General features: G+C 46.0%; 1 protein-coding gene across 1 annotated transcript; it reads left to right on the top strand.

The window, feature by feature from the left end:
* LOC146172172 (uncharacterized) lies at window positions 1-26,522 on the top strand. Its single transcript, XM_084585990.1, has 12 exons — window positions 1-83; window positions 2,470-2,547; window positions 3,088-3,355; window positions 4,397-4,633; window positions 5,563-5,571; window positions 6,319-6,398; window positions 7,208-7,292; window positions 7,451-7,649; window positions 15,384-15,547; window positions 18,885-18,946; window positions 20,367-20,485; window positions 26,381-26,522. The coding sequence occupies exons 1-12, from the start codon at window positions 1-3 to the stop codon at window positions 26,389-26,391; spliced, it is 1,395 nt and encodes a 464-aa protein (XP_084442116.1). The 3' UTR covers window positions 26,392-26,522.

Genomic DNA, 26,522 nt, shown 5'->3' with positions numbered 1-26,522 from the left:
ATGCCTTGGGCGATGCTGTCCTCTGGAACGCTGAACGAAGGTCAAGACGATGCTTGCATCCGTGAGCGTCTGCAGGCTGTGGGGTAATAAGAGGGAGATGGGCTTCCACCCCGCCACCACTGCGCGGGAGCAGCGTCCTTGCTAGCTAACCGCGGAGGGAACAAAAGGAAAAGGAAGGGTACGGCACAGCGTTAACTCCAATCTCATTTATTGCACATGCAAAACATACAGAGCATGACGGCTAGCTATATATCAACAAGGTTTTTCTTGGAAGGGCAAGCTACGTAAGAAAGTAGGACTTCTCAATCACCGGCTGGGTAATGGGGGTGCGACTTTGGCAGCAGAAATTTGCATGCGCCGTGAATATGGCGGCCGGGATCTCCCATCCGCGCCGTGTTCTTCGGACAAAGCCATACCACGGCGTCTGCCGCGGGAGGCGGCGAGAGCGTGCTGTATTTACTCGTCGCTTCGCCGTTGAAAACCAGAGGACGGGCGGTCGTGCACGACGGGTCATCCCGTGTGCGCTGCATACTCCGTGCCGGCTATCCTCTCCCGGCTAGAGACGACCGCTCGCGTTGCCGGCTAGATCCAGAAGCTCTCTGTGGTCTTCTCGCGGGAACTCGCGTTGACGTCTTGGTGGCGCACCCAACTATGGTCTCCTTCCCCCAAGGGGAGGTATTTACCTCCTCTTCCAGCCGGCGCTGCCACGACGCTCGTTCTGGTGGTGGTGATTGGCCACGGCGGAGGGGGAGACAACTGGTTTTCCACAAGGCAGTAGTCGTACCCCGAGAGCACGTACTACTTCGTTCCTTTCTTTTTCCTGTAACACTGAACGAAAGTCAAGGCGATGCTCTCCTCCTGAAACACTGAAAGAAGGCACCGCTCGGTTACTCGCTTGCTCGCTCCATCCGCCGTCTGCTTGTCCCATCCTCGCCGCCAGTTGTTATAACGTTAACAGCGAGTCATGCCAGGCAATGAACTGCTTTATGCAGTGCTGGCATTCATATACTCATGTGTGAAGTCACAATAATCGGACGCAGCGACGCAGCGTTTTAGCCGTCGTGCTGCATTATCACATAGGTCAATCTCGAGCCCTCCACAATGGCACCTCTCATATTCTAGTCCATGAAACTATCATTTTTTGCTGCTTTCTATTCCCAGCTTATTTGTAAATATGGTTAGATTCGGTGAAGTGTGTAGGCATGCATAGGTTTGTTGGCATTTGTTGGACAAACTGCAATTCAATACAGTGTATGAGCAGTGTGTTCATGAAAAAAGGATGACATGCTGGATTTCAGGCTTTATACTGTTGCTCGTAGTCCTGAACACCAAGACATTTACGAAGTTTTTGTGTAGGCAGAAAGTTGGGGCGTGCGAATATTGAAAGTTTCAGATACGAATTGAGTACAGATATGGGGCGAAAAAATTCCTTCGATTATCGAGTCGAATATCTGATAAATGAAAAAAAAAATCAAAATAGCAAACATTGCTAGTCTTCTTTATATCATAGTTCACATTTGTATTCAAAAATAAAATTGAACTAGATTTCTACAGAAGCATATGGCGCACTGAAAAATCTTGCATACGCGTTTTAGAGGATTTCTTATTCAGTTTCTTTTAGTATAGAATGAACCAGCATGAAACCGGGTGGAGCTTTCATATTGCTGCTGGATACAGTGAACTCTCATTACTGCTACCACGGGACCAGAAATAATGCCCTAATTAACCGAAAATTCGAATTATCAAATGGGCCTAAAAAGAACAGCTGAAAGCCGTTTGCATAACAGTAGCTTTGTGTGATCAATAGGTTTTGCGCTTGAGGTGAAATATCAGGGAGAACAATGCTTTTTCCTGCTGTCATGGAGAGCTTTGTTTTGCATGCATTTTTTGGGAGGCCTTCGTAAGGTCCCTCTTCACAAATCTGCATTGCCGCATTTTGAGGATGCTTAGCTGCACAGTCAACGCGGTCAGGTATTGCAGTAAGGCTTCGTACTGTGAGTGATACACTGTGGTAACTCGAAGATCACGAGTATCAGTTTTTGACTACAAGTATGAATCGAGCAACAAACATATTTGATTGGTATTTGAAATATTCAATATTCGCACCCCTAATAGTAAGGCTCAAGCTCCAAGAATAGATTGTGGCCGTTTATTGAATAGGCTGATTTTTTATTTAGTGGCTCATTACTGATGTGGAATTGCATAGCGTGGAATATCTGTACACGCTGAGGTAACATTGTCCCTTGTTCTCGGTGTGCGCCTTGCGAACATTGAAAATTGTGCTGTTCAGGATGGTACTTGAATATTCACGAACAGCTCGCACGTATTGTCGTAAAACAGCAAAGTGGGGCGTCAAGCATGGTTTTTCCAAAGCAGGCCAGAATGCAGGTTATAAAAATGAGTTCTTGTTCTTGATGCTCCGTTCCTGAAGTGCCTGGAGTTGTGTAAAAGGCACAGTCTTTCTTACAGTGTGGAAGATGTACCAGGAGTAGATGAGGAGGCAAAGTTCCAGGCTCTAACCGATGCGGATGTGGATGGTATTGTCAGGTAAGACTGGATCTTCCGCTCAATCGGCTTGTGCTTTCATCGCAGGAACCTTGGCAAGATTAATCAGGTTCTGTCTCTTGATAGCAATTTAAAACGTGGTCATGCTCTTTTACCTGTTAATGCGTTCTGGGAAGGAACAAAGAAACAACCAAAATAAATAAACGACCATGGAGGGTGCTTTGGCCAAAGACATTCACTATGCGTTTCACAAGTCCCTTCTGCAACTGCATGAATTCTGCCATGTCTTTACTGGGGAGTTTGCAAGTTTCGTGACTGGCAACAGTGGTAGCATATAGAGTTGCATGAATTGGAGCTGTAACGGGGGTCATGTATTGCAGCGTGTTCATCTAGATTTACTCATTGTATGTTGTTTTGACCAACGGACATTGAAAACTGCCGATCGTTCATTTATAGTCTTTAGGTGTGAGCACACGGCAGCTATGTCACTCAAATACGAGTTGGCAAGGGCTTGCTGTGTAGTATACGAGCGCATTACAAGTATGCAACCTGACCGTATGCGGCTTCACATTGCTGCTGCAGGCGGCTACGGGACTTCCTGCAGGAAACCGGGCCGTCCCAGGAGGATGACTTGCTGAAGGTCCTGAGCCCCCAAGAGGCGCGGCAGGTGCTGTCAGAGTACAGCACGCTGGCCAACTTTGTGGTCCGATATCCGGGATTCCGACAGGTGCACGAGGAACCCCTCTCCTTCCTCTACTACCAAGACCATGAGGACGACAACGATGAGTGCACCCTCCCCACTGTTGCTCCAGGGGGCGCCCACAACGGGCTGCAATTGTATGCGCGCAAGGTATGTGTGCATGTGTTCTTGCTGGGTCTTGGTGATGGAGTTGTCGGGATGTCATAAATTAGTGCTAAGGGATAGGCACATGAGGACCTTGGTTCGAAAATTCTTTCTGTCTACATGGAAACGAATTTTGCAAAGAAGATCTGGGCAGAACCTGCAGCCGACTTAGCATGCCAGAATATGTTCAGTTTCTGTTCAGTGTGGGACACACTGTGAGTGGTTGGACGCAGACAACTCAGTAGTGACTACACACTAATCACCACGAGGTAGTGGCTAGAGTGGAGCTAAGCTTTTGGCAGTGTCATTTCGATGTCATTTTCTTGTCGGTAATCTTTTACCTGAACAGAATGACATGCATTTGAGAACAGTATTTTCAACTTTTATCCATCCTTCCATCCACACCACTGGGAAATTGCTGTCAACTTTGCCGTATAAATTCAATAAATAGGCCACATTTACTGGATTAACACTAAATTTCTCAGGAAGGTTTATGTAACCAAAGCAAAATAATGGACCTGTAACGAAAACTGGGTTAATTTTGGCAGGGAGGAATTGATCCGCAGGAGATAACTGTGACAAATACGTACACCTGGCTATGAGACGTGACAAGTTATGGAAAACAAATGTCGTCCTTACGTAAGGGCCACACTCCAAATTTAGAAAACATTGGTGTCACACATACACTCACACAAAAAAGCTGTTTCATGTGCGCATAATGTCTGCTGCGTATTGTGATGAACCTCGCCGCAATGGTTAGGGCGATCAACTGCTGTGCCCTAAGATGCAGGATCGAATCCTGGACATGGTGGCCGCTTTTCGATGGAGGCGAGGCGCCCGTTTCTTTGCGATGTCAGTGTACATTAAAGAACGCCAGATTATCGAAATTTCTGGTGCCCTCCACTACGGCGAGTCTCTCATAGCTCGAGTCATATTGGAATGTTGACACCCCTAAACCAAACCAAACCATTATGGTAGTGGTTCGGGGCTTCGTAGTTCGGGTGCAGTCTGACTGTAGTGCACTGGTGTGCCGGAAATATTGACCAGGACCTGGAGCAGCCCGTGGTGGCAGGTGATGGCAGACATCAAGGTGCGCGTGCCAGCCCGTGCAGCCGCACCTCGTACGAGTATGCTGTGGAGGATGGCATCGAGGAAAAGGATGTCAGTCTCAACGATGGCTTTAGCCAGACGTCATCCAAACCTCGCTGCCTGTCGCGAGCCATGCAAGCTGTGCAGCTGAAATGCGACGCCGCGACGCAGACCCACAATGTGGACCCTGCCCAGGTAACTGGATTAGCGAAGAAAAAGTATGCTCATATTAATATTGTACAGCGAGGATTTTCTGCAGCCTAGACTAGCTTTGTACCGGACAAGTGCGATGAGCTTTAACTTATTCCAGTTGGCATAGAATATTGATCCGTATCCTGGCTTATGTTTCAGACATTTAGAAGCATTAAATCTTGACCTAAGGCTAATTTTCAGTGGCCGAATTTCTTCAAGCATGAAACTTGCAACCAACGCAAAGTAATGAACCTTTAACAAAAAACTGGTTTAATTTTGGTGGGGAGGTATCGATCCACGCTTTTTGTATTTAAAGGTGGTCATGTGGTCACGTTAGTTCAATCTGAAAAAAAGGTGGATCAGCTGAGTGTACTATGCGAACGGGAGGACCAGAATTACATTTACAAGCTAAGAGAATTCGCGGGATAAATTTGATCACCTTATGAGCCCACAATAGCTTGCGAGATGGTGTGGGATTGCTTTTGTACGTCGAAAAATTGTCGTGCCGCAGGACTAGCGCTGCCGCTGCTTTGGGTTGGAGGCGCTTCTATGTCGGTGCCTCCGCCACACACTTCTTGACCACGGATGGGCTGGATAGGTGTGAAAAGTGCGCGAACTGGTGTCTCTGGTCTGGCTCTGCCTTGTCTAAGCGCCGAGAGAATGGCATCCATGCCTGCATTGCACTGAAGCCGCTCTCTGCAGGGGCACGCTTCGGCGGTTCACAAGTCTCTTCGTGCTGCAAGTTTGGGCTTGGGGCGCTGCGGCATATCAAGCCGGGGATGAGCATAACTTTTTGAGGCTTCAATGGGTCATATCTTCATTGGTTTGTGGCAAAACGGAGATCAGTCATTGTTACCTACACCCCAAATTGTCGTATTAACAGGGCTGGTCCAGGCTACCGCTCTAGAGTCTTGGTCAAATTTACCTACGAGACTGCAGACGTTCTTCGAATTGTTCGGAATTTCGAATTATTGAGGTTCTGCTTGCACATATCCAGGGTTATATACAGCCACATTTTCTCTCTGAAATACTACGGCTACTGATTCTACCATGCTAGATGTATGAGGAGCGAATAGGTATGCCAAGCACACGTACCGATGTGGGCTCTTAAACATGACAGCATTTACCCAACACCTTACACGACCAGAAATCACCAAAAATGCAGCCTAAAAAAGCGGCGCAAAGTTGAGTTACACTGTCTCTTTGGTAGCGGTTTAAGCACTTCCCTCTAAGGTTAATGGTGCAGAAAGGACGTGTCGGGCCTTACGACCTTGCATGTTTATCATACTCTCTGGGGACAAAACAGCTAAATGTGTTAATTTTCTTATCAGCCTTCCGGACCAACTTCTAAGTTCTTTTTTTGGGGGCCTTTGTTTTTCGTGCGAAAACAAAATGTTCAGGGTCCTGACATGCAAGTGTCGAAACACGTGACGCAACTTGTACTACAAATTCATCATTTGTGGAAAGAAGCATCACGTGGCAACGCCGGACTCTACACTGCGCCGACATTGCCAGGATTACCAGAATGCATTTCACTGGCTGTGGCATAGCGCAGCTCCCGGTGAAATGTCTTTTAGTACTATATCATGATCCAAAGCTGTTCAATTGGGGAAAATCCTCCTCTGGTATTCTAAATAACATTTTTGGCGATTAACTGGGATGTTCTGCAAACTTTTCTTCTCGTGCAGCTGGAACTGATACTGAAGGTCCAAAACGATGAAATCTCTGAGCTCCAAGACAGGCTGGCGGTTCTGCAGGAAGATCATGCGTGAGTGTCCATTGAGCGTGCTGAATAGTTCCATTGCAGAGCAATTTTCTCACCTCTGCTTGAATAGCATGGTGTTGTTGTTTTCACTACCAAAACCCTTCAGTACGATACCTGCAGTAGTATAGTGTAGTAGCTTTCATAACCTATTGAAAGTGGTATGAAATGCCACCTAAACGGATGCCACTGTGGTCTTCGTACGAATTTCCACAAATTCTTCCAGCTATAGTACCCGCCGTGGTGCCGCAGTGGTTAAGGACTGCAGTGTCCAAGGATGCGGTATTGAATCTCGACCGTGGCAACTGCTGTGCGATGTGGGTGCATATTTAGGAACCCCGGATGGTCGAAATTTCTGGAGGCCTGCACTGTGGCATCTCTCATAGCCTGAGTGGCTTTGGGGCATTAAGCACCATAAATCAAACTGAACCATCAAGCTGTAGTAGGAATAGTAGTAGTAACATTAGAATACATTTATTTGGCCATAAATTATTAATTATTGGCCAAGTATGTTGATAGCCTGGATAAGTAATCGAAGGATGGATCGAGGAGTGGGTACATAAGTGGGTTTGAAAAGTGAACTGTTAAAGAAATGTAAATATGCGCTGAACAGTTTGGTTAGTAAACATATGCTAAAATGTTTCGTTTAGTACTTTGCCAGTATTTATTTAGCATGAAAGTGATATCTGTCACTGCGGCAACATAAGCAGCTTCCGGTTGTTCGAAAATGTTCCTTAACCACATGTGGGACACGGCAAGGAGTTTGACTTGGTTTTGCAGGGCGTCATTGATGGATATTGTTTTTTCCTTTGCAGCCGCGAGTTGAAGAAGCTTCATCTCGAGCTTAAAGAGCTAAAAAACAAGCCACTAGCAACACAGTCACCATCACTACAGAATGAGGTCAGTCTTGTTTCTTCTCTCTTTCATTCTAATCTTTTTGTCATCTTGAGAGTAGGCAATGTGTGTGTCATCTGTTCTGCCAGGCGTCCTTTAACTAGGTCATTTGCTGGCTCTGGTGCTTACGTTTAAAATGTAGCTTGCTATCTGAGGTCATATAGTGTGAGGGTTCTGACATGGCTCGGACACTCCTCTGTGGGCCGAGAGCCACGCCGGTAGCTCAGACCACAGTCGTGGTCGTGAAGAACGACACACCGAGGCACAGCCAGTGGGCCAAGCCGTTTATTGGGAGTGCCCAGTTTCCATCGTCGGTCACAGCAGCATCCGTGCGCTCCGGCGATGCGGCGTTGTCTCTCTGGCGTAGACGCTGTCTGCCGCGATGAGAGGGGAAGGGGAAGAAGGGGCCGCCTGGCATGCTACGCCAGTTTTTTCATTCCCGCCCTGTCCACCACAGCCCTGGGGGAAGGAGGCCAGAAGGAAAAAGATGAGGGGTCCCTGTGGAAGATAGAGAGGGTGTTCCCTGCTCTGGTGCAGGCGAGAGGAGTGTTGAATTCCCACACCCTTCTTCTCTTAATGGTGACCTACGCTTATAACACCGCCACGCAGTCAATTACTGGATTTAGCCCTTTCTTCCTCCTTTATGGGCGTGAGGCGTCGTCCACGATGGACACTATTTTACCATATCGTCCCGACTCCTCCGAGTGTACTCTCCTTTCAGACGTTGCCAAACATGCGGAGGAATGTCGCCAGTTGGCCCGGTGTTTTACATCGGAATCTCAAGGCCGCCAAAAGCATCACCGCGACAAAGATCAGACGCCACACGTTTTTCCTGCAGGATCCCTTGTTTGGCTTTGGGTTCCCGGCACCCCACCGGGATTGTCATCAAAATTTCGAACCGAGTATCACGGCCCCTACCGCATTGTCCGTCAAACCTCCCCTGTGAATTACATCGTGGAGCCACTCACTACCTCTTCGGACATGCGTCATCGCGGCCGCGAAACTGCGCACGTGAGCCGCCTCAAAACGTACAACGATCCGCTCCTCTTGCCCTCACCATAGGCCGCCAGGATGGCTCCTCCTCGCTCCGGGGGAAATTGTAGTGAACTACACGAGGATATACGAAGACGAGGATTAAGTAGGCGAAAATATCACGAAGACCAGGATAAGGACGACGAAGTGCCGCTGCGCTGCTCGTGCTCGCTTGTGGAGACTGAGACTGGCTGTGTTCTTGTGTGGTTCGCCGTGAAACTTCGACAGGGCTATTATCCCTGTTAAAGCACAGTAAAAACCCCCTTTCACTTTCTTTATACAGAACTATGGTTGCTATGCAGCCACTATATCTTTCAGCACTTTCACGTTCGGCTCGTCTATCCCCTGATTTCGCAATGCCTGCATCACCGCCGAGGTTTCAACTGAGTCAAATGCTTTTTCGTAATCAATGAATGCTATGTATAAGGGCTGGTTATATTCCGAGCATTTTTCTATCACCTGATTGATGATATGGATATGATCGATAGTAGAGTACCGTTTCCGAAACCCTGCTCGATCCTTTGCTTGATTGCTGTCTAACGTTGTCCTGATTCTATTAGCAATTACCTTAGTAAATATCTCATACGTAACAGACAGTAAGCTGATTGGTCTGTAATTTTTAAGGTCCTTAGAGTCCCCTTTCTTGTGAATGAGGATAATGTTTGCATTCTTCCATGGTTCCGGTACCGTCGATTGCACAAGGCACTGCGTATACAGGGTGGCCAGTTTTTCTAGCACGATATCCCCCCCCCCCCCCGTCCCTCAGCAAATCTGTAGTTATCTGATCCTCTCCAGCTGATTTCCCCCTTTTCATAGTTTCTAGTGCTTTCTTGACCTTGTCCTTCGTCAGTGGTGGAACGTCTGACTGTTTTTCCCTACCGCCAATCTCATTACGGTCCCGACTACTTTGGCTACTGTAGAGATCTGTACAGAACTCCTTGGCTACTTTGACTATCTTTTCCATATTAGTGACGACGTTGCCCGCGTTGTCCCTTATCGCATACATCTGGTTTTTGCCTATGCCCAATTTCTTCTTTACCGCTTTAAGGCTTCCCCCGTTCTTTACAGCATGCTCAATTTTCTCCATGTTATAATTCCTTGGAATTGAACGGCGGCGCAACACGGGAACGGACACAGACAAGAAGGGGACACCACATGCGCACACTACCAACTATTTATTAAACGGAAAGGTGGCATATTTATACGTCCATCTCAAGCATCACACTCATCGCCACAGTCCGCTCCAAACCCAACACGTGAACTCCGAGCAGCACCAACAGGAAATCAGACAAGATATTTTTAACCTCAGTAGATAAACTATCAAAAAAACGAAAAAAAAAAACAACAACCGGAGGGAAAAAAACAACACATTTTTTCCCCTTTTTTCCTTTTTTTTCCCTTTTTTCTTTTTCCCCTTCCCCTTTTTTTCCTTTTCCCTCTTTTTAAAAAGGAAGGCAGGCCATATCTCATAGCAAATGCAGTCTGGACCGAAAACAGCAGAGTAAGACATTAGAAGCGACCAGCCCGAACCCTAACAAATAAAAAATAAAACGATAAAACAATCGTAGCAAAAGCATAGTCAAAACAGTTAAGCAAAAGCAGTCAGATCCCTAAGCCAACAACAAAAGATGATCGTAGCAAAAGCAGAGTCAAAAGAAATGAAGCAACAGCAGTAAAAGAAACTAGGCCAACAACAACAAAAGACGATCATAGCAAAGGCCGAGTCAAACAAAGGAAGCAAAAGCAGTCAAAAACCTAAACCAACACCAACATTTGTAGCTCAAGGAGAGTCAAAGAAATGAAGCAAAAGCAGTCAAACACAATCGTATACCAAAGGCATAGTCAAAAAAGGGGGAGCAAAAACAGTCAGGAACCTAAAAGCAACTAAAAACGATCGTAGCAAAAGCAGAGCCAAAACAAAAGAAAACAACAGCGGTCAAACCTAAAACAACAGCAACAAAAAGCACTGGTAGCAAATGCAGAATCAAACGGGCGACGAAATTAACAACCCGCCTAACTAAACATCACAAGGCCGTTAAAAATTCCGGGCTTGAAGTCGCACAGTGCATGCCGTCACAAAAAATTATCAAGGAATGAAACTTCATTTCTACGGAGGGATACAGACGAGTCGCTAACACAAATGCTACCCTTCTTTTTGATCATGAAGGCTTCAAGAATTTCCCGTGCCACCTGATCGCGACTCCTGCCCAGAATCCTTATACCGTTAAGCATTGGCTCACAGTTGCAATCTTTGCAATGGGTAGACAAATTTAACCCGCCTCCGTTTTCTAACGATTTCTCATGCTCCCGTGCTCTGTCGTTAATACAGCGACCCGTCTGGCCTATATAGACCCCTCCACACGTCAGTGGGATTTCGTAGACCACTCCGACGGCACAGGAACAGTAATGCTTGCCGTGCCTCTTTTCGCACAGGGGTTTCTTCTTCTGCCCGATTTTCGAGCACAAACCGCTCAGCTTTTTTGGGCGCGGAGAAAACGACAGGTACGTCGTACCGGCCGGCCACTTTCTTCAAGTTATGTGCCACTCGGTGAATATAGGGGACCACTTGTGGTCGCCTTGATCCCGGCTTAGCATGGGATTTCTTCTTCTTCCCTTTAATTTTTTGTAGGAGGGTCTCCGCTACGCTGCAAACAACAGAACACGGGAAACCAGCCATTCGAAGTCTTTCGATCTGATTGTTGAAACTAGCCTCAGCCATGTGAGCACAAGACTTAAGTTGTGCGGACTCTAGGCAAAGCGAAGCGATCGCCCTTTTCACAGTCTTAGAGTGTGCTGATTCGTACGGAAGCAGTTCCTTTTTGGCACGGGGAGAATACATCCAACACACCCGCCCTTGAAGAACTTTGACATTGATATCTAAAAATTGCAAGCTGTCCTTAACTGGTAGTTCATGAGTAAATGCCAGCCCTTTTCCTTGTTGTCTGAAAACAGATAAGATACTTTCCACTTTGCTGGGGAGCGTCAATGCAGTGTTAGTTCTTTTAAGAATTACCAGGTAGTCATCAACGTATCTCAAAATTCGCAGGACTAAGTCATTGTCAAGGGAAGAAGCTAAAGCACGGTCAATAGATGATAAAAATATATTACACAGGGCAGGGGCAACACAGAAACCTATGCAAATGCCTTTTTTTCTGCAAGTACATTTCTGTGTCAAAGGACACAAACGTAGACCTGAGGTAAAATTCAAGGAGTGATAAAAAATTGTCCACACTTAGTCCAGCTGAGTTTTGAAATGTTATAACGCCATTAGATTCAATACACTCCCGTACGGATTTGAAAAGGTCGCTGTGTGGAACTGAATAGAATAAATCTTCAACGTCTACAGAAAATAAGTATCCAATGGAAGACTGGTCTTTTAAAAAAGCTGTTACGTCTGCTGAATTCCTGGTGGCAAAGGGATCGTCCACTTCCAGTCCTTTCAAATGCTTCAGGAGAAATTTACTCAACTTTTGCTGCCACGAATCCCGCTCACTAACAATGGATCTAAAAGGCATGCATCAAGAGACCCTTTCTTACATTCGCTGATTCCTTTGGCCTGCCTCGAGAGTTGGAGCTCATTACATAACGAGATGGCTTTCGTTTTAACTCTGCAAGCACTCTTCTTCACCTGAACAAAGTTCTTCAAAATGGCCTGCGTCGCCTTTTGTTTGAAAAGGCCCACTGGAACAACCGCAAAACTACCTTCTTAATCAGCTTGAAGGAGTCTAGGTCGTTGTCCTTGAAAAACGACACAACGTGTTGCGTGCGCTCCTTTGGGTAAAGGTCAAGCTTTCGAGATGTCCTCAGTAACCCGTCGACGCCATCCAAAAGACACCTTTCCCTGTCCTCACCGGCTTTATCTGCCAACTTCCTGTTCAGGGATAGGAGCTCGAAGGCAGGAATTCTCGGAGGAACACTGTACTTCGGCCCTTTCGTTAGGGTAGCAGCAACTTCATCTGGAACGGAGGCATTCCCAAGGACGACCAGGCTCCTAGGCTTTACCGTCTTGTCTTCAGGCTTCCGCGGCAGAACATTAAGGTAACGTTGCCACAAAAACTCTGTGGATTGCGCCTTGCGTGCTTTAGCTTCTTCCCTTGACAATGACCTAGTCCTGCGAATTTTTAGATACGTTGATGACTACCTGGTAATTCTTAAAAGAACTAACACTGCATTGACGCTCCCCAGCAAAGTGGAAAGTATCTTATCTGTTTTCAGACAACAAGGAAAAGGGCTGGCATTTACTCATGAACTACCAGTTAAGGACAGCTTGCAATTTTTAGATATCAATGTCAAAGTTCTTCAAGGGCGGGTGTGTTGGATGTATTCTCCCCGTGCCAAAAAGGAACTGCTTCCGTACGAATCAGCACACTCTAAGACTGTGAAAAGGGCGATCGCTTCGCTTTGCCTGGAGTCCGCACTACTTAAGTCTTGTGCTCACATGGCTGAGGCTAGTTTCAACAATCAGATCGAAAGACTTCGAATGGCTGGTTTCCCGTGTTCTGTTGTTTGCAGCGTAGCGGAGACCCTCCTACAAAAAATTAAAGGGAAGAAGAAATCCCATGCTAAGCCGGGATCAAGGCGACCACAAGTGGTCCCCTATATTCACCGAGTGGCACATAACTTGAAGAAAGTGTCCGGCCGGTACGACGTACCTGTCGTTTTCTCCGCGCCCAAAAAGCTGAGCGGTTTGTGCTCGAAAATCGGGCAGAAGAAGAAACCCCTGTGCGAAAAGAGGCACGGCAAGCATTACTGTTCCTGTGCCGTCGGAGTGGTCTACGAAATCCCACTGACGTGTGGAGGGGTCTATATAGGCCAGACGGGTCGCTGTATTTAACGACAGAGCACGGGAGCATGATAAATCGTTAGAAAACGGAGGCGGGTTAAATTTGTCTACCCATTGCAAAGATTGCAACTGTGAGCCAATGCTTAACGGTATAAGGATTCTGGGCAGGAGTCGCGATCAGGTGGCACGGGAAATTCTTGAAGCCTTCATGATCAAAAAGAAGGGTAGCATTTGTGTTAGCGACTCGTCTGTATCCCTCCGTAGAAATGAAGTTTCATTCCTTGATAAGTTTTTGTGACGGCATGCACTGTGCGACATTAAGCCCGGAATTTTTAACGGCCTTGTGATGTTTAGTTAGGCGGGTTGTTAATTTCGTCGCCCGTTTGATTCTGCATTTGCTACCAGTGCTTTTTGTTGCTGTTGTTTTAGGTTTGACCGCTGTTGTTTTCTTTTGTTTTGACTCTGCTTTTGCTACGATCGTTTTTAGTTGCTTTTAGGTTCCTGACTGTTTTTGCTCCCTCTTTTTTGACTATGCCTTTGGTATACGATTGTGTTTGACTGCTTTTGCTTCATTTCTTTGACTCTCCTTGAGCTACAAATGTTGGTGTTGGTTTAGGTTTTTGACTGCTTTTGCTTCCTTTGTTTGACTCGGCCTTTGCTATGATCGTCTTTTGTTGTTGTTGGCCTAGTTTCTTTTACTGCTGTTCTTCATTTGTTTTGACTCTGCTTTTGCTACGATCATCTTTTGTTGTTGGCTTAGGGTTCTGACTGCTTTTGCTTAACTGTTTTGACTCTGCTTTTGCTACGATTGTTTTATCGTTTTATTTTTTATTTGTTAGGGTTCGGGCTGGTCGCTTCTAATGTCTTACTCTGCTGTTTTCGGTCCAGACTGCATTTGCTATGAGATATGGCCTGCCTTCCTTTTTTGAAAAGAGGGAAAAGGGAAAAAAAGGGGAAGGGGAAAAAAGAAAAAAAAAGGAAAAAGAAGAAAAGGAAAAAAAAGGAAAAAAGGAAAAAAAGGGGGAAAAATGTGTTTTTTTTTCCTCCGGTTGTTGTTTTTTTTTCCGTTTTTTTGATAGTTTATCTACTGAGGTTAGAAATATCTTGTCTGATTTGCTGTTGGTGCTGCTCGGAGCTCACGTGTTGGGTTTGGAGCGGACTGTGGCGATGAGTGTGATGCTTGAGATGGACGTATAAATATGCCACCTTTCCGTTTAATAAATAGTTGGTAGTGTGCGCATGTGGTGTCCCCTTCTTGTCTGTGTCCGTTTCCGTGTTGCGCCGCCGTTCAATTCCATCATGCACCAACTCGCCCCCCAGGCAGTTATTCTGAAGTTATACTTCCTTATATCGGCCACCTTGCGCTTATTGATTAGCTTTGATATCTCGGCCAATTTGATCTGGTCTGTTGGATTGGACGCTTTCATACTCTGGCGTTTCTTAATCAAATCTTTCGTCTCCTTAGACAGCTTACCGGTATCCTCTCTAACTATCCTACCGCCTACTTCTACCGCGCACTCAGTAATGATGATGGTAGTACTCACTTCCTAACCGCATGCAATGCCGCTCGCGGATTTCTCTACGACAGTTTGTTTTTGCTGCGTATGTCAAGTTTTCACATCGCCGTTTTAGCATTTTATCTTTCATTAAACATAGAGAAATTTTAGTGATGAACATCTACCGGGTGGCGATAAAGCTATTGTATCCAATGTACCGGTGATAATCGTTATATCTGGATCACTTTACATTAGGCCAATGAGAAAACTGGTAAATCCGGAGAATTTATTCATTATAAGCGATGTATCGTTATATCTTGTATCTTTAACGTGGACTGCACTGTAATAGCTTTCCATGACAGCTTGCATTGCAAATAGTCCCACACAAAAATTCTCGTTTTTGTAGCAAAACTAAATGGACTTTTCAACTTTGATGGCTCTGCAATGCTTGTTTCTGTAGCATGTGGGGTATCAGAATGTGCATTCAGTTCGAGCGACGTTAAATTTAGTAGTTGTGACAGGGATATAAGCTTGCTTGATATCATGCCGTCGCATAGAACTTCAGCAACCACAAGGTACTGCAGGCAGACACCAAGCTATCCCACGCGGTACTAGATGCCAATTGTTTATCCTTTGTGCCACAAACAAAAACTTGTTTCTTGGGTCTCTCTCGCTGTAGGTTTTTGATTTTGCGTTTAAGGAGGAGACCTCTTGCATGTGTGGTCTCGCATGTGTGGTCTCGCATGTGTGATTCTATGGCTGGTATTACCTGTAACAATGCTGCAGATGCCATGTTTGGAATGTATGCTTCGGGTCTCCTAAGCTGCCCGTTACGCGTGCTTTGTATTGCAACAGAGGGGCGGCGGGTTTCTGATTTCTGGGACCTACACTGGACGTTGGAGAAGGAAGCCTTGTATTCCAGCTGTCCATCCTCTCCGACTAAGAGCAGGGTGAGCATTTAGCCTGTTTTGTTTGGCTTGTGTGGATCAACTGTCTTTTTTGGTAGTGCTTGTTTTGTCTATACATCAGTTACGTTTTTAGAAATAAGTTCTGTAAGCTCGCTCTAAAATATACGCTCTGCCCATTGGCTCCAGCGCACAGCACGCTAGAGTGGCAAATAAAGACCAGGCTATGATTTATTACTTGCAGCAGTAGCATTATGCTCTTATGGTGCGTGCAGGGGCCAGTGAAACCGGTCTATTAGTGCTGCTGCGTGATCAGATCTGTCATAGCCATGATTATTTCCTTTCAACTTCAGGGAGGCAGTCATACAGTCAGTCTTTTTAGCGGTGATGAATCCTAGAGCTAGTGCTTTAGTAATGTTGCGAAAAGCGAGCCCTAGTGGCACGGCCGCTCAATGGAGGTGCACTTGGGTGCGGCCCGTCGCGTCGCCCGGAAGAGCCGTATTGCGCCTAGTTCTCATCGCCACCGCGGCGGCGCCACCGCTTCGTGACGAGTCCGGGTCGTCCGGGCGGAGAGCGGCGCGCAGCGGCCGTGGCTGTACTTTCATTTCAGCGTCCGCGCGGTCGGCGCTTGCTCAGATTAGGATTTATGAGCGGCATTTCACACATTATGTGATGCTACGTGCAAGTTTGCTATTTATAAGGGGGATAGCAGCATGTCATCATCACTGGGATTTTCCAAGTAATTCGTGGACTTCCGTTTACAACGAGAATCGAGGCAGTCGTGCGCTTCGCTGAGTGGGCACCCATTTAGTTGCGTTTCAGCCACTGTAATAACGTATTACATATTACAATCTTGTAATTGGGACAAGGTTTGGGGCCATTTATTCAGCGTGCACTTTTGTGGAAACTTACAATTCAGGATGTAGCGTTCAATATTATTGTTCAGCCTGTTCCTCCGTTTTCACTGGAAATAATATTCAAGTGGGTACCACCACCTAAACACGATAGCTAACACAAACTGTTGCAAAAGAAACAACAAAAGACAGAAACAACGACACGCCCGCAGGCTAAGGCAGTTTTTTTTTCGTTTGATTATGATGCCGCGTGATGCACAGAAGACACGCAGGCTTATTTGACAAGCGAAGAACTTTCTTCGAAAGTTTATGTGCAAGCGTGATTGTTTTCACTGTCAGAATTATGTTGCCTGTCCTGTTGGTGAGCAGTGGTCGCATTGGTTTGGTTAGGTCCTTAGTGTGACTGCGGTCTTCTCTCTCGCAAATCAACTCCGGAAATGGCACGAAATAGGGAAGAAGGGATGAAACCAACATGTTGCACAGCTTGCTACTTCTACTGACCTCCAGGCACTTCATTACCTTGCTAACAAAAATGCATGGTGATTTTCTGATACCTTAGGCGTCCATGAAGAACTTTGATAAGTCCAGGGGTTTGCAGGAATCAAGGCACAAAATTAATAAAAGGATGGGGACTATTAAAATAAAATTATTGACACTCTAAAATAAGCACTCGAAGATATTTAAACTTTGGTAATATATAAACAATGAAGACAAGGGCAGGCACTGAAAACAGAATAAATAAAAATGTTTCATGAGATTTTGTAAAAATATGTATACCTTCTCTTCACATGGACGTGCAAGGTAACCAGCCAAGAAAGCAATCGGTGCTAACCCTATGTCAGCTGCTGGTTCACACCACACATGAATGAATGAATGTAAGCTGACTCGGAAACTGTCTCGCAGCAGACGTGATGGCAGTGGGCAAGGTACGACTTTTATAATCACGAATGCCAAGTTTTATAGTTGCCTAAATGTTGATAGGTGCATCTACAGATTTTGATGCTTGCAAGATGCCAACCTGCCCAAGCATGGCAAAATGTGTATAATCTCAGTCGATATTCTTTTTTCGCTAGGTGGTACCTTCAGTATTTTTTCAGAGGTGAAAGCCGTAGCATTTGCGTCAACTCTGTTGTTCCCGCCATTCAATTGCATTAGGCTGCTAAAAAGCGATACTACTAACCCGCTGTTGAGGGCATGCTTTAGGGCGTATCGGAAGCTGAGAATAAGATTCGGTTAAATGCAATGCACTACACACAGAAGACATTGTTGTAAGATACTTGATGAGATCAAAAAGGTAGGGAATTAGCGCCACTGTTGATCTGGTTGTCATGATTGTTGCTTCGTACGTTTGCTTGGTTAGCCTTTGCATAGACGTGCCACCTTGGACCTGAATGTCTTCGATATGGCAAAGTCCAACCCTAACCAAGAGAGTCGCTCGTCATCTGACAAATAAAGCGACTCTTCTGGGTGTTTCCACGGCTTCACTGATGTGCTGTTGTGAAAGGCATACCATTTTGATATCACTGTCATAAAAGTGATCGTAGCGGAGCTATCTTGAAACTCACATGATTTAGGATGACACTGGGAGTTGTCCAGGAGGAATTGAAGTGTAGCTATAACAAGTGGCGAAAATATATCTAATGGCCTGCGCGCTTCCATTTTTTCAAGGGTGTTTGGCTCAATATAAGCCCACGTGAGTAACTTAACTTGTAATGTGGGTAGTTCGGGAACACGGAGGGGACGGCTGAAGGAAGCGGGATCTTCAGTTTTATGTTCTTCCTGTAGTCATCTGTGAAGTACAGTGAGTATACCAGTGACTTTTTCACTCTGCTCCCACCGGCTTGCTTTTCCGTCCTAGCCCACCCGAGATATGTTTTTCAGCCATGCTGCTCGACGTTGTGAATCGCATGGGAACTCATGGTAACCGATCTTCAGATATTTTCTTGCATTCGTGGTGCACAGCGGCACACAGCAGTTGCCTGGCATGGTGCTACATGCGCTTAGGACGCTGTTGACACAGGCACCGATGGCACGCATGCAGAACTATCAGAAGCAGGCGGTTATGCTGAGTAGTCAAAACGAAAACAAGCGCCAACACATCCAGCGCACTCCTTCCGCGTCGTCTGCTCGTTCGTGCCGGCGGAGCCTCGTCATGACTGGTGGCGCCCTCGCGGAGAATGACGGCGGAAACTGTAAATTCTCCCAATACTCACTTCCGCAGCCATTGAGGTGCGACGCGACGGCCCGCACCAAGTGCGCCTCCATTGAGCGGCCGTGCTAGTGGACTGTACAGCAGGCGTAGGCTAAAAATTAGGGCATTTAATCACCACTCTGTACTTAAACAGCTGTGCTCTTTCGGTAGCGCTATCGGTCAAACAAAATGACCACTCAAAACACGCAGCTGTTGATCCAAATTTTCATTCGGGGTAGTTAAAGCGAGCGTGGGCTAATTGCATTCATTTGTGCAATTTGAGCAAGCTTGTGTGTTGTATTGAAATATTTCTGCCACGTTTCATTTCTTTTTACAGGCGGAGAGGCAGATAGAGAAAATAGTACACATGGTGAAGGAACAGCAGCCTAACTATACACTGTGAGTTTTTTTTGGTTTCTTCTGTTGTGTAGCTCTTCTTGGCGGTGTGGTTTATCGGCTGAAATGACTTGAATCAAGCCAGATTAGTCATTGCCATAGCATATTACAGTAGAATCCCACTACAGTGAACACGGATATAGTAAAATCTCAAATATAGTAGGAAAGTGTAACTGAAGTCCCAATTCGTCTTCCATAGACTGCAGTGTGTTTGTCACTCCTTTATAGTAAAGTGTGTCTGGTCGCGGCAATGTACTTCCTACTAAAGGACATCATCGCATGCCCGCTACCTAGAATCTAGAGGCATATTTTTTTAAATAAAACAATCGCACTGCGTGTATATGTTTTGGCTTACCACCAGGTTTGCCAGCTCTGAGGAGGAGCCAACGTTACCTATGCCTTAGCAACGTAATGAAAATCATGCGGCGCATAGGGTAAAAAACTAAAGCTGGCTACGGACGTGGAAAGAAGGCTGCGTGGTTCGTGGAGAAAGTAAACGAGAGTAAAATTGCGGTGAAAAGAAGGGATGGGAAGAAACGGACAAACAACCTCAGCCCTTTGCAGTACGAAGTAGGAGGCAGAAATGGCAAAAAGTGGAGATGCGGCATGTGTTTTGGCCCTCTTGACTGTCTCGCTCAATTCTCATCTGTTGATCTCCTGCCTCTTCGATCACAGGAAGAGCAGAACGGCCCCATGTTCCTCCAAGGCTCTGGTATTCACATGAAATCACTCAATTATATCCGTAGCCACATTGCATTCATGATTAGGAAATATATCCAGAAGATGTGAACAAGCATTGAAAATTGCGCAGAGAGATGGTGAGGTTTTTTGCCTTCATAGTTCCTGCAAGGTGCTAAAGTATCAATGTTCGGCTCACTGATTCATCAACGGCTAAATCGGCTTCTGTGCTTGTTTAACAATCTCTGAAGTTTTTATTATGTGAACACAGAAAAAAAATAAGTTGGCTTGTGTAAATAGATTACCTCCTTCATTGAGACCACTTTTAAGACAAGATAATGGTTTTGCAAGGTAAAAAGAGTACTGAAATACAGGTATCGCCACCACAGCTGTTCTCGAAAATGTCTCCACACGTGGGAGAATTCGGTCGATAACAGATGATGTGTCTTATGGTTTCATGTCGAATTTGTGAAGTAGGCTTTCGTTTTGAACTTGCCTGTGGGCTTTGCATGCTTATGTGGTTTTGTTTTTAGTTTGCCTCTGTCTAAAGGCTTGGAGCAGTAGAGGAAGTCCAAATACACTTTTAGACATCATATTTTGCCAAGAGACTGCATATATTCGGTGCCGTGTTTACTGGTGTTGTGTGATGTTTTCAAGCATGGAAATTACCGCAGTGTAAAGTAGCGCGCACTGTCTGCTCCCAGCTGCTGCTGAATGCCAGTGCTGTGTTTCTGTGCGCGTGCAGGCATGAGATCCGCAGGCAAGTGGACGTTGTGCGCCGCCTACGGGGTGGGTTCTCGCAATTGACTTTTAACGAGATTGCGGCCCTGGTGCTCAGCCACATGGAGTCCACCACCACGCGCAGTAAGTGGCCACAGCCCACCGTCCCTACACTTCCGCAGTAAACATCCGTCCAGTTGATGGACGGCAGGTTTGCAGATGTGCTCTCTATTTATTCATCTTATCTATTTCATTATGCGAATGTCCCGCTGAAACCGACCTCTTAATTTTACCCGAGAACCAGACTGTAGTTGGAGACAGTAGTAATGTCTGTCTGTCTGCCTTTATCTGTTCCCATCTATCTTTATCTGTTCTTATCTATCCACCCGACTTGTCTGCTCCAGTTTGCCTTCTTTTAGAGTCCATTGATATTTTATTGACTTAAAAGGATGATGACAGGGTCGTTCGAGGTATTGCAGTTTTATACTTCTGTGAAGTATATGCAGGTCTGTGATTCTAATCGCAAATATTTAGTGCCTAGCATGTGGCGCATATTACAATAATGCGATAGAAATCGGAATCTGGAAACTCCTCCCTCCAAGAGAGACCGACATTTTGAAATGCTCATGTGGCGTCGAAAGAAAATACGCGGGGGAGCGTTGTCTGCAATTCAGGCTGCGATATCACAGGACATGGCTCGTTTTCTGTTGTGGACAATTGACAGTGGTCATCCCTCATGCAGAAGTGCTTGATGGAGATGTTACCGCACAAAGGCGATATGGAGTAAGGAATATTTTCTTCAGCATAAGGCACTGTCACAGTCAGTGGGCTGCATGGTTAGGTTGTTATGTTCTTTACCTTATTGATGCATTACTCCTGCGACGACACCAACACAACCAATGGTCGCCTATCACCATAGTGTGATGTTTTTGGCCCCACGACGCCGATAGAACTGAACAGCGGATGGTCGCCCGATCTGTTTTGGTTGAATCGGAGGCAGAGTTAGAACTTCACCGGATTAGTTAACGGCCTGAACAGCTGCGCTTGTCTGTAGCTTAACAGTGTTTATCAGCCACGACCTTAGCCAGATTTTTGAGTCGGCGCCGAACTGTCAGCGTGTGAGACTAGGAATACCGGGAGTAGCGGTGTTCGGGTCTAGTGTTTTGGCGATTACGGAGCACACATTCACAACTTTAACGGTTGTAAGCGTCGAGTGCAGGTCTGGCAGTAGCAAACCCAAATTGGCGACAGCTAACATCACAAAGCGCGTGCACATTAAGCAGGAAGAGTTTATGTGACTGTCTGACAAGCGCAAGCCGGCAGCTGTCGGCGCCACCTTTGAGTACCCAGCGCAGGTAGAGTATGCAGCATCCATGGGGCTTCTTTCAGCGCAGTTGTAATTTGTGATCAAACAAGGGTGCAACCGGTGCAAAAAGAAGTGGTTAGATTTGGTTGTGCTAGCTCAGCCCACATTTTATGCCGTGCAAATGAGCAGCATATATCCAGTCATAACAAAAGCTATGTAAACAAACACACTGTGGGTGCAGACGTAATTCGCGAATCGGCAAATATCTACGGGAGTTTCGGGTTCCCACTTTAAATGCCAAATGGTGGATATATACGTTGAAGCAGTCACAATTAACGTGCTGGACAAGCACCAGAAAAACGCAACGTTACGCACGGAAGTCTGTCGCAGTCGCGCGCGGCTGCGGGGCAGGCGAGATGGAGACGACGGCGGATGGAAGGCCCTTTTTCGGTGCGGACAGTATCATCATCATCATCATCAGCCTGATTATACCCACTGCAGGGCGAAGGCCTCTCCCATATTTCTCCACTCAACCCGGTTCTGTGCTAGCTGCATCCACTTGACCCCTGCGAACTTCTTAATCTCATCCACCCACCTAACTTTCTGCCGCCCCCTGCTACGCTTTCCTTCCCTTGGAATCCAGTTTGTTACCCTCAGCGACCATCGGTTATCCTCTCTTCGCACTACATGTCCTGCCCATGTCAATTTCTTCTTCTTAATTTCTATTAGAATGTCGGTAACTTCAGTTATTTCTCTGACCCACTCTGCACGCTTTCTATCTCTTAATGTTACCCCTACCATTTTTCGTTCCATAGCCCTCTGGGTTGTCCTCAACTTAAGTAGAACTCTCTTGGTTAGCCTCCACGTTTCAGCCCCATAGGTGAGTACAGGCACGATGCAACTGTTGTATACTTTCCTCTTGAGCGATACCGGTAAGCTGCTAGTCATAATCTGCGAGTGCTTGCCAAATGCGCTCCATCCCAATCGTATTCTTCTTGTTATTTCCTTTTCGTGGTCCGGATCTGCGGTTACTACCTGTCCTAAGTAGACATATTCGCCTACTACTTCCAGTATTTCGCTACCTAATGTAAACTGCTGTTCCTTTCCGAGGCTGTTGAACATTACCTTAGTCTTCTGCATATTGATTTTCAAGCCTACCTTTCTACCTTTCCTGTCTAGGTCATCAAACATTATTTGCAGTTCATCCCCCGAGTTGCTTAGCAAGGCAATGTCATCAGCAAATCGCAGATTACTGAGGTATTCTCCATCTACCCTTATCCCTAACTGCTCCCATTCCAAGTCTCTGAATACTTCCTCTAAACAAGCTGTAAATAGTACTGGGGAGATTGTGTCTCCTTGCCTAACACCTTTCTTTATGGGAATTTTGTTACTTTCTTTATGCAGAACTATGGTTGCTGTGCAGCCACTATATATATCTTCCAGCACTTTCACGTATGGCTCGTCTATCCCCTGATTTCGCAATGCCTGCATCACCGCCGAGGTTTGAACTGAGTCAAATGCTTTTTCGTAATCAATGAATGCTATGTATAAGGGCTGGTTATATTCCGAGCATTTTTCTATCATCTGATTGATGGTATGGATATGATCGATAGTAGAGTACCGTTTCCGAAACCCTGCTTGATCCTTTGCTTGATTGCAGTCTAAGGTTGTCCTGATTCTATTAGCGATTACCTTAGTAAATACCTTATACGTAACAGACAGTAAGCTGATTGGTCTGTAATTTTTAAGGTCCTTAGAGTCCCCTTTCTTGTGAATGAGGATAATGTTTGCATTCTTCCATGGTTCCGGTACCGTCGATGACACCAGGCACTGCGTATACAGGGTGGCCAGGTTTTTAGCACGATATCCCCCCCGTCCTTCAGCAAATCTGTAGTTATCTGATCCTCTCCAGCTGATTTCCGCCTTTTCATAGTTTCTAGTGCTTTCTTGACCTCGTCCTTCGTCACTGGTGGAACGTCTGACTGTTTTTCCCTACCGCCAATCTCATTACGGTCCTGACTACTTTGGCTACTGTAGAGATCTGTATAGAACTCCTCGGCTACTTTGACCATCTTTTCCATATTAGTGATGACGTTGCCCGCCTTGTCCCTTATCGCATACATCTGGTTTTTGCCTATGCCCAATTTCTTCTTTACCGCTTTAAGGCTTCCCCCGTTCTTTACAGCCTGCTCAATTTTCTCCATGTTATACTTCCTAATATCGGCCACCTTGCGCTTATTGTTTAGCTTTGATATCTCGGCCAATTCGATCTGGTCCGTTGGATTGGAAGCTTTCATACTCTGGCGTTTCTTAATCAAATCTTTCGTCTCCTTAGACAGCTTACCGGTATCCTCTCTAACTATCCTACCGCCTACTTCTACCGCGCACTCAGTAATGATATCACTGAAATTATTGTTCCTTGCCTCTAGGGTAATGTCGCCATCCTCAGTTAGACCTGAAAACCTATTCTGTAGCGAGATCCTGAACTGTTCTGCCCTCCCCCTCACCGCTAATTCGTTGATGGGTTTCTTTCTTACTAATCTGTTACGTTCCTTCTTCAGATTTAGGCTAATTCGGGAACTCACCATCCTGTGGTCACTGCATCGCACTTTCCCGATTACCTCTACATCTTGCATAATGGCGGGGGTTGAACACATTATGAAGTCGATTTCATTTTTAGTCTCTCCGTTAGGACTTTTCCATGTCCATTTCCGGTTCTTCCGTTTGCTGAAGAAGGTATTCATGATTCGTAAGTTATTGCGCTCTGCGAATTCAACTAGTAACTCCCCCCTGCTATTCCTAGAACCAACGCCATAGTCACCTACTGCCTTGTCTCCTGCCTGTTTTTTCCCTACCTTGGCATTGAAATCGCCCATTAGTACAGTATACTGCGTCTTTACTTTTCGCATTGCCGATTCTACATCTTCATAGAAGCTTTCAACTGCCTGGCCATCATAACTACATGTAGGTGCATAGGCCTGTACAACCTTCAGTTTATACCGCTTATTAAGCCTAATTACGATGCCTGCAACCCTCTCATTAATACTATAGAATTCATCTATATTACCCGCTTTATACTTATTGACAAGGAAACCTACTCCTAGTTGTCGCCTCTCTGGTAAGCCTCGATAACACAGTACATGCCCATCTTTCAGTACAGTATGTGCCTTATTCGGCCTCCTAACCTCACTAAGCCCTATGACATCCCATTTCATGCCCTCTAGTTCCTCTAACAGCACTGCTAAGCTAGCTTCACTAGCTAGGGTTCTAGCATTAAACGTTGCCAGGGTCAGTTTCCAATGGCGGCCTGTCGAGCGGAGCCAGGCTTTCTTAGCACCCCCTGCTGCGTCACAGGTCTGACCGCCGCCGTGGTCAGTTGCTCCGCAGCCGCTGGTGACTGAGGGCCGGGGTTTTATGGAGCTTATCATAGGAGGTTGCGGCCAATTACTGCACCAGGGTGGCCAACACCTGTTCTGGTGAGGGAGTGCGTTGCCGGAGGTGTTCACCGGCATCAGGTCGCACCGCAAACCTGTTTATGCAATTCCATCGACACGCGGATTTTTTTTTTCTTTCATCCGGTGGAGAATTGCGCGGCACCGGGATTTCAACCCCGGTCCTCTTGCATGCGAGGCGGATGTTCTACCGCTACGCCACCGCTGCGGGCAGTAAATCGCATTCAAATCCTGTTGGGTATTGCGATGACGGGACTAAAGCGGCGCGTTCTCTACCAATGCTTTACCAGCTGAAAATATTTAAGTTTGACTGACACGCGGATATAATAGCAAGTCCAGAGGTACCGCTTCATACAAAAGTTTTGTCTGCTCCTCTGATGTCGCAAGGTGTGCTCTCGCGTAAACATATGCTTGTTTAGGGTTTCCTGTTAGTTTTTGTACAAAACGATCGACGGGTAATAGCTCGGAAATCAGCAGCACAATGCCAACCCATCCCCCTTTCGTTGCGCACAAGGCGGAAGGAAACTTTGGACATGTACCTTTTTATAAGCGGGGCCGATTGCTGCTAAACAAGGTAACTCTCATAACATAAAAATATACTCCTGATTGTATGCTCAAATAATACAGTCTGAGCGCATCAATTTCGGCCTCCTCGACGATCTCTAGACGAAACCCAAAACAAGTCCGAAGATCACTAAGGTCACTTATTATGGTGAAGGCTTCTGCAAGAAAAAAAGAGAATATGGAATAAAATATTTTGCTGAAGAAAAAAAAAAAAAACACCGCGTGCATGCAAGAGTGCAGCCTACACCGTGAATAGCAGATGACATGCGGATGATATCTCGTCGTGACGCCAGCGGCCATTGGTTGACAGACCTGGATGCTGTTTTGAAGAATAATTCTCAAAATTGATTTTAAACCTATCTACAGATTTACAAGGTTGTAAGTTGACTCGAATGTTAGTCGACCCCCCCAAATCGGGAAGTCCAAAAAAAGACACACTGGCGTTGCACGGAAAGCCTGCACAGTTGCTTACTAGTACTTTGATGATTTTGATGCTTGCAGACCACTGCAGTTCATTTCAAATGTTGCATAGGGCATTGACAGGGGCGACTGGTCATTTGCCACACAAAGGTAGCGCACAGAAATATCGCACACGTGGTATCATCCAGTTTGGTAATGCAAAATGTGAAAGTGCCCAGACGAAATGCGTTTAACTGAGATGGGAAGTGAACTCTCAAATAATCTTTTTGGTCTCTTCCCTCCTCCCCTTAACTACAGAAAAGCGCTGAATGCAGGACGTCGGCAATGGAGACTACAGCCCCAGAAGAGCCACCACCTCTTTGTGCCACTACTCCTTCACGGGCCTCTGAGCTGCTCGCAACCATGCCACATTTTTTCCATTGTGTTTTCTACTGTTCTA

This window comes from Amblyomma maculatum, unplaced genomic scaffold (assembly GCF_055883805.1).
Source record: "Amblyomma maculatum isolate TAMU_Amacu unplaced genomic scaffold, ASM5588380v1 scaffold_13, whole genome shotgun sequence".
NCBI lineage: Eukaryota > Metazoa > Arthropoda > Arachnida > Ixodida > Ixodidae > Amblyomma > Amblyomma maculatum.
This window is presented reverse-complemented; position numbering and strand designations above follow the sequence as displayed.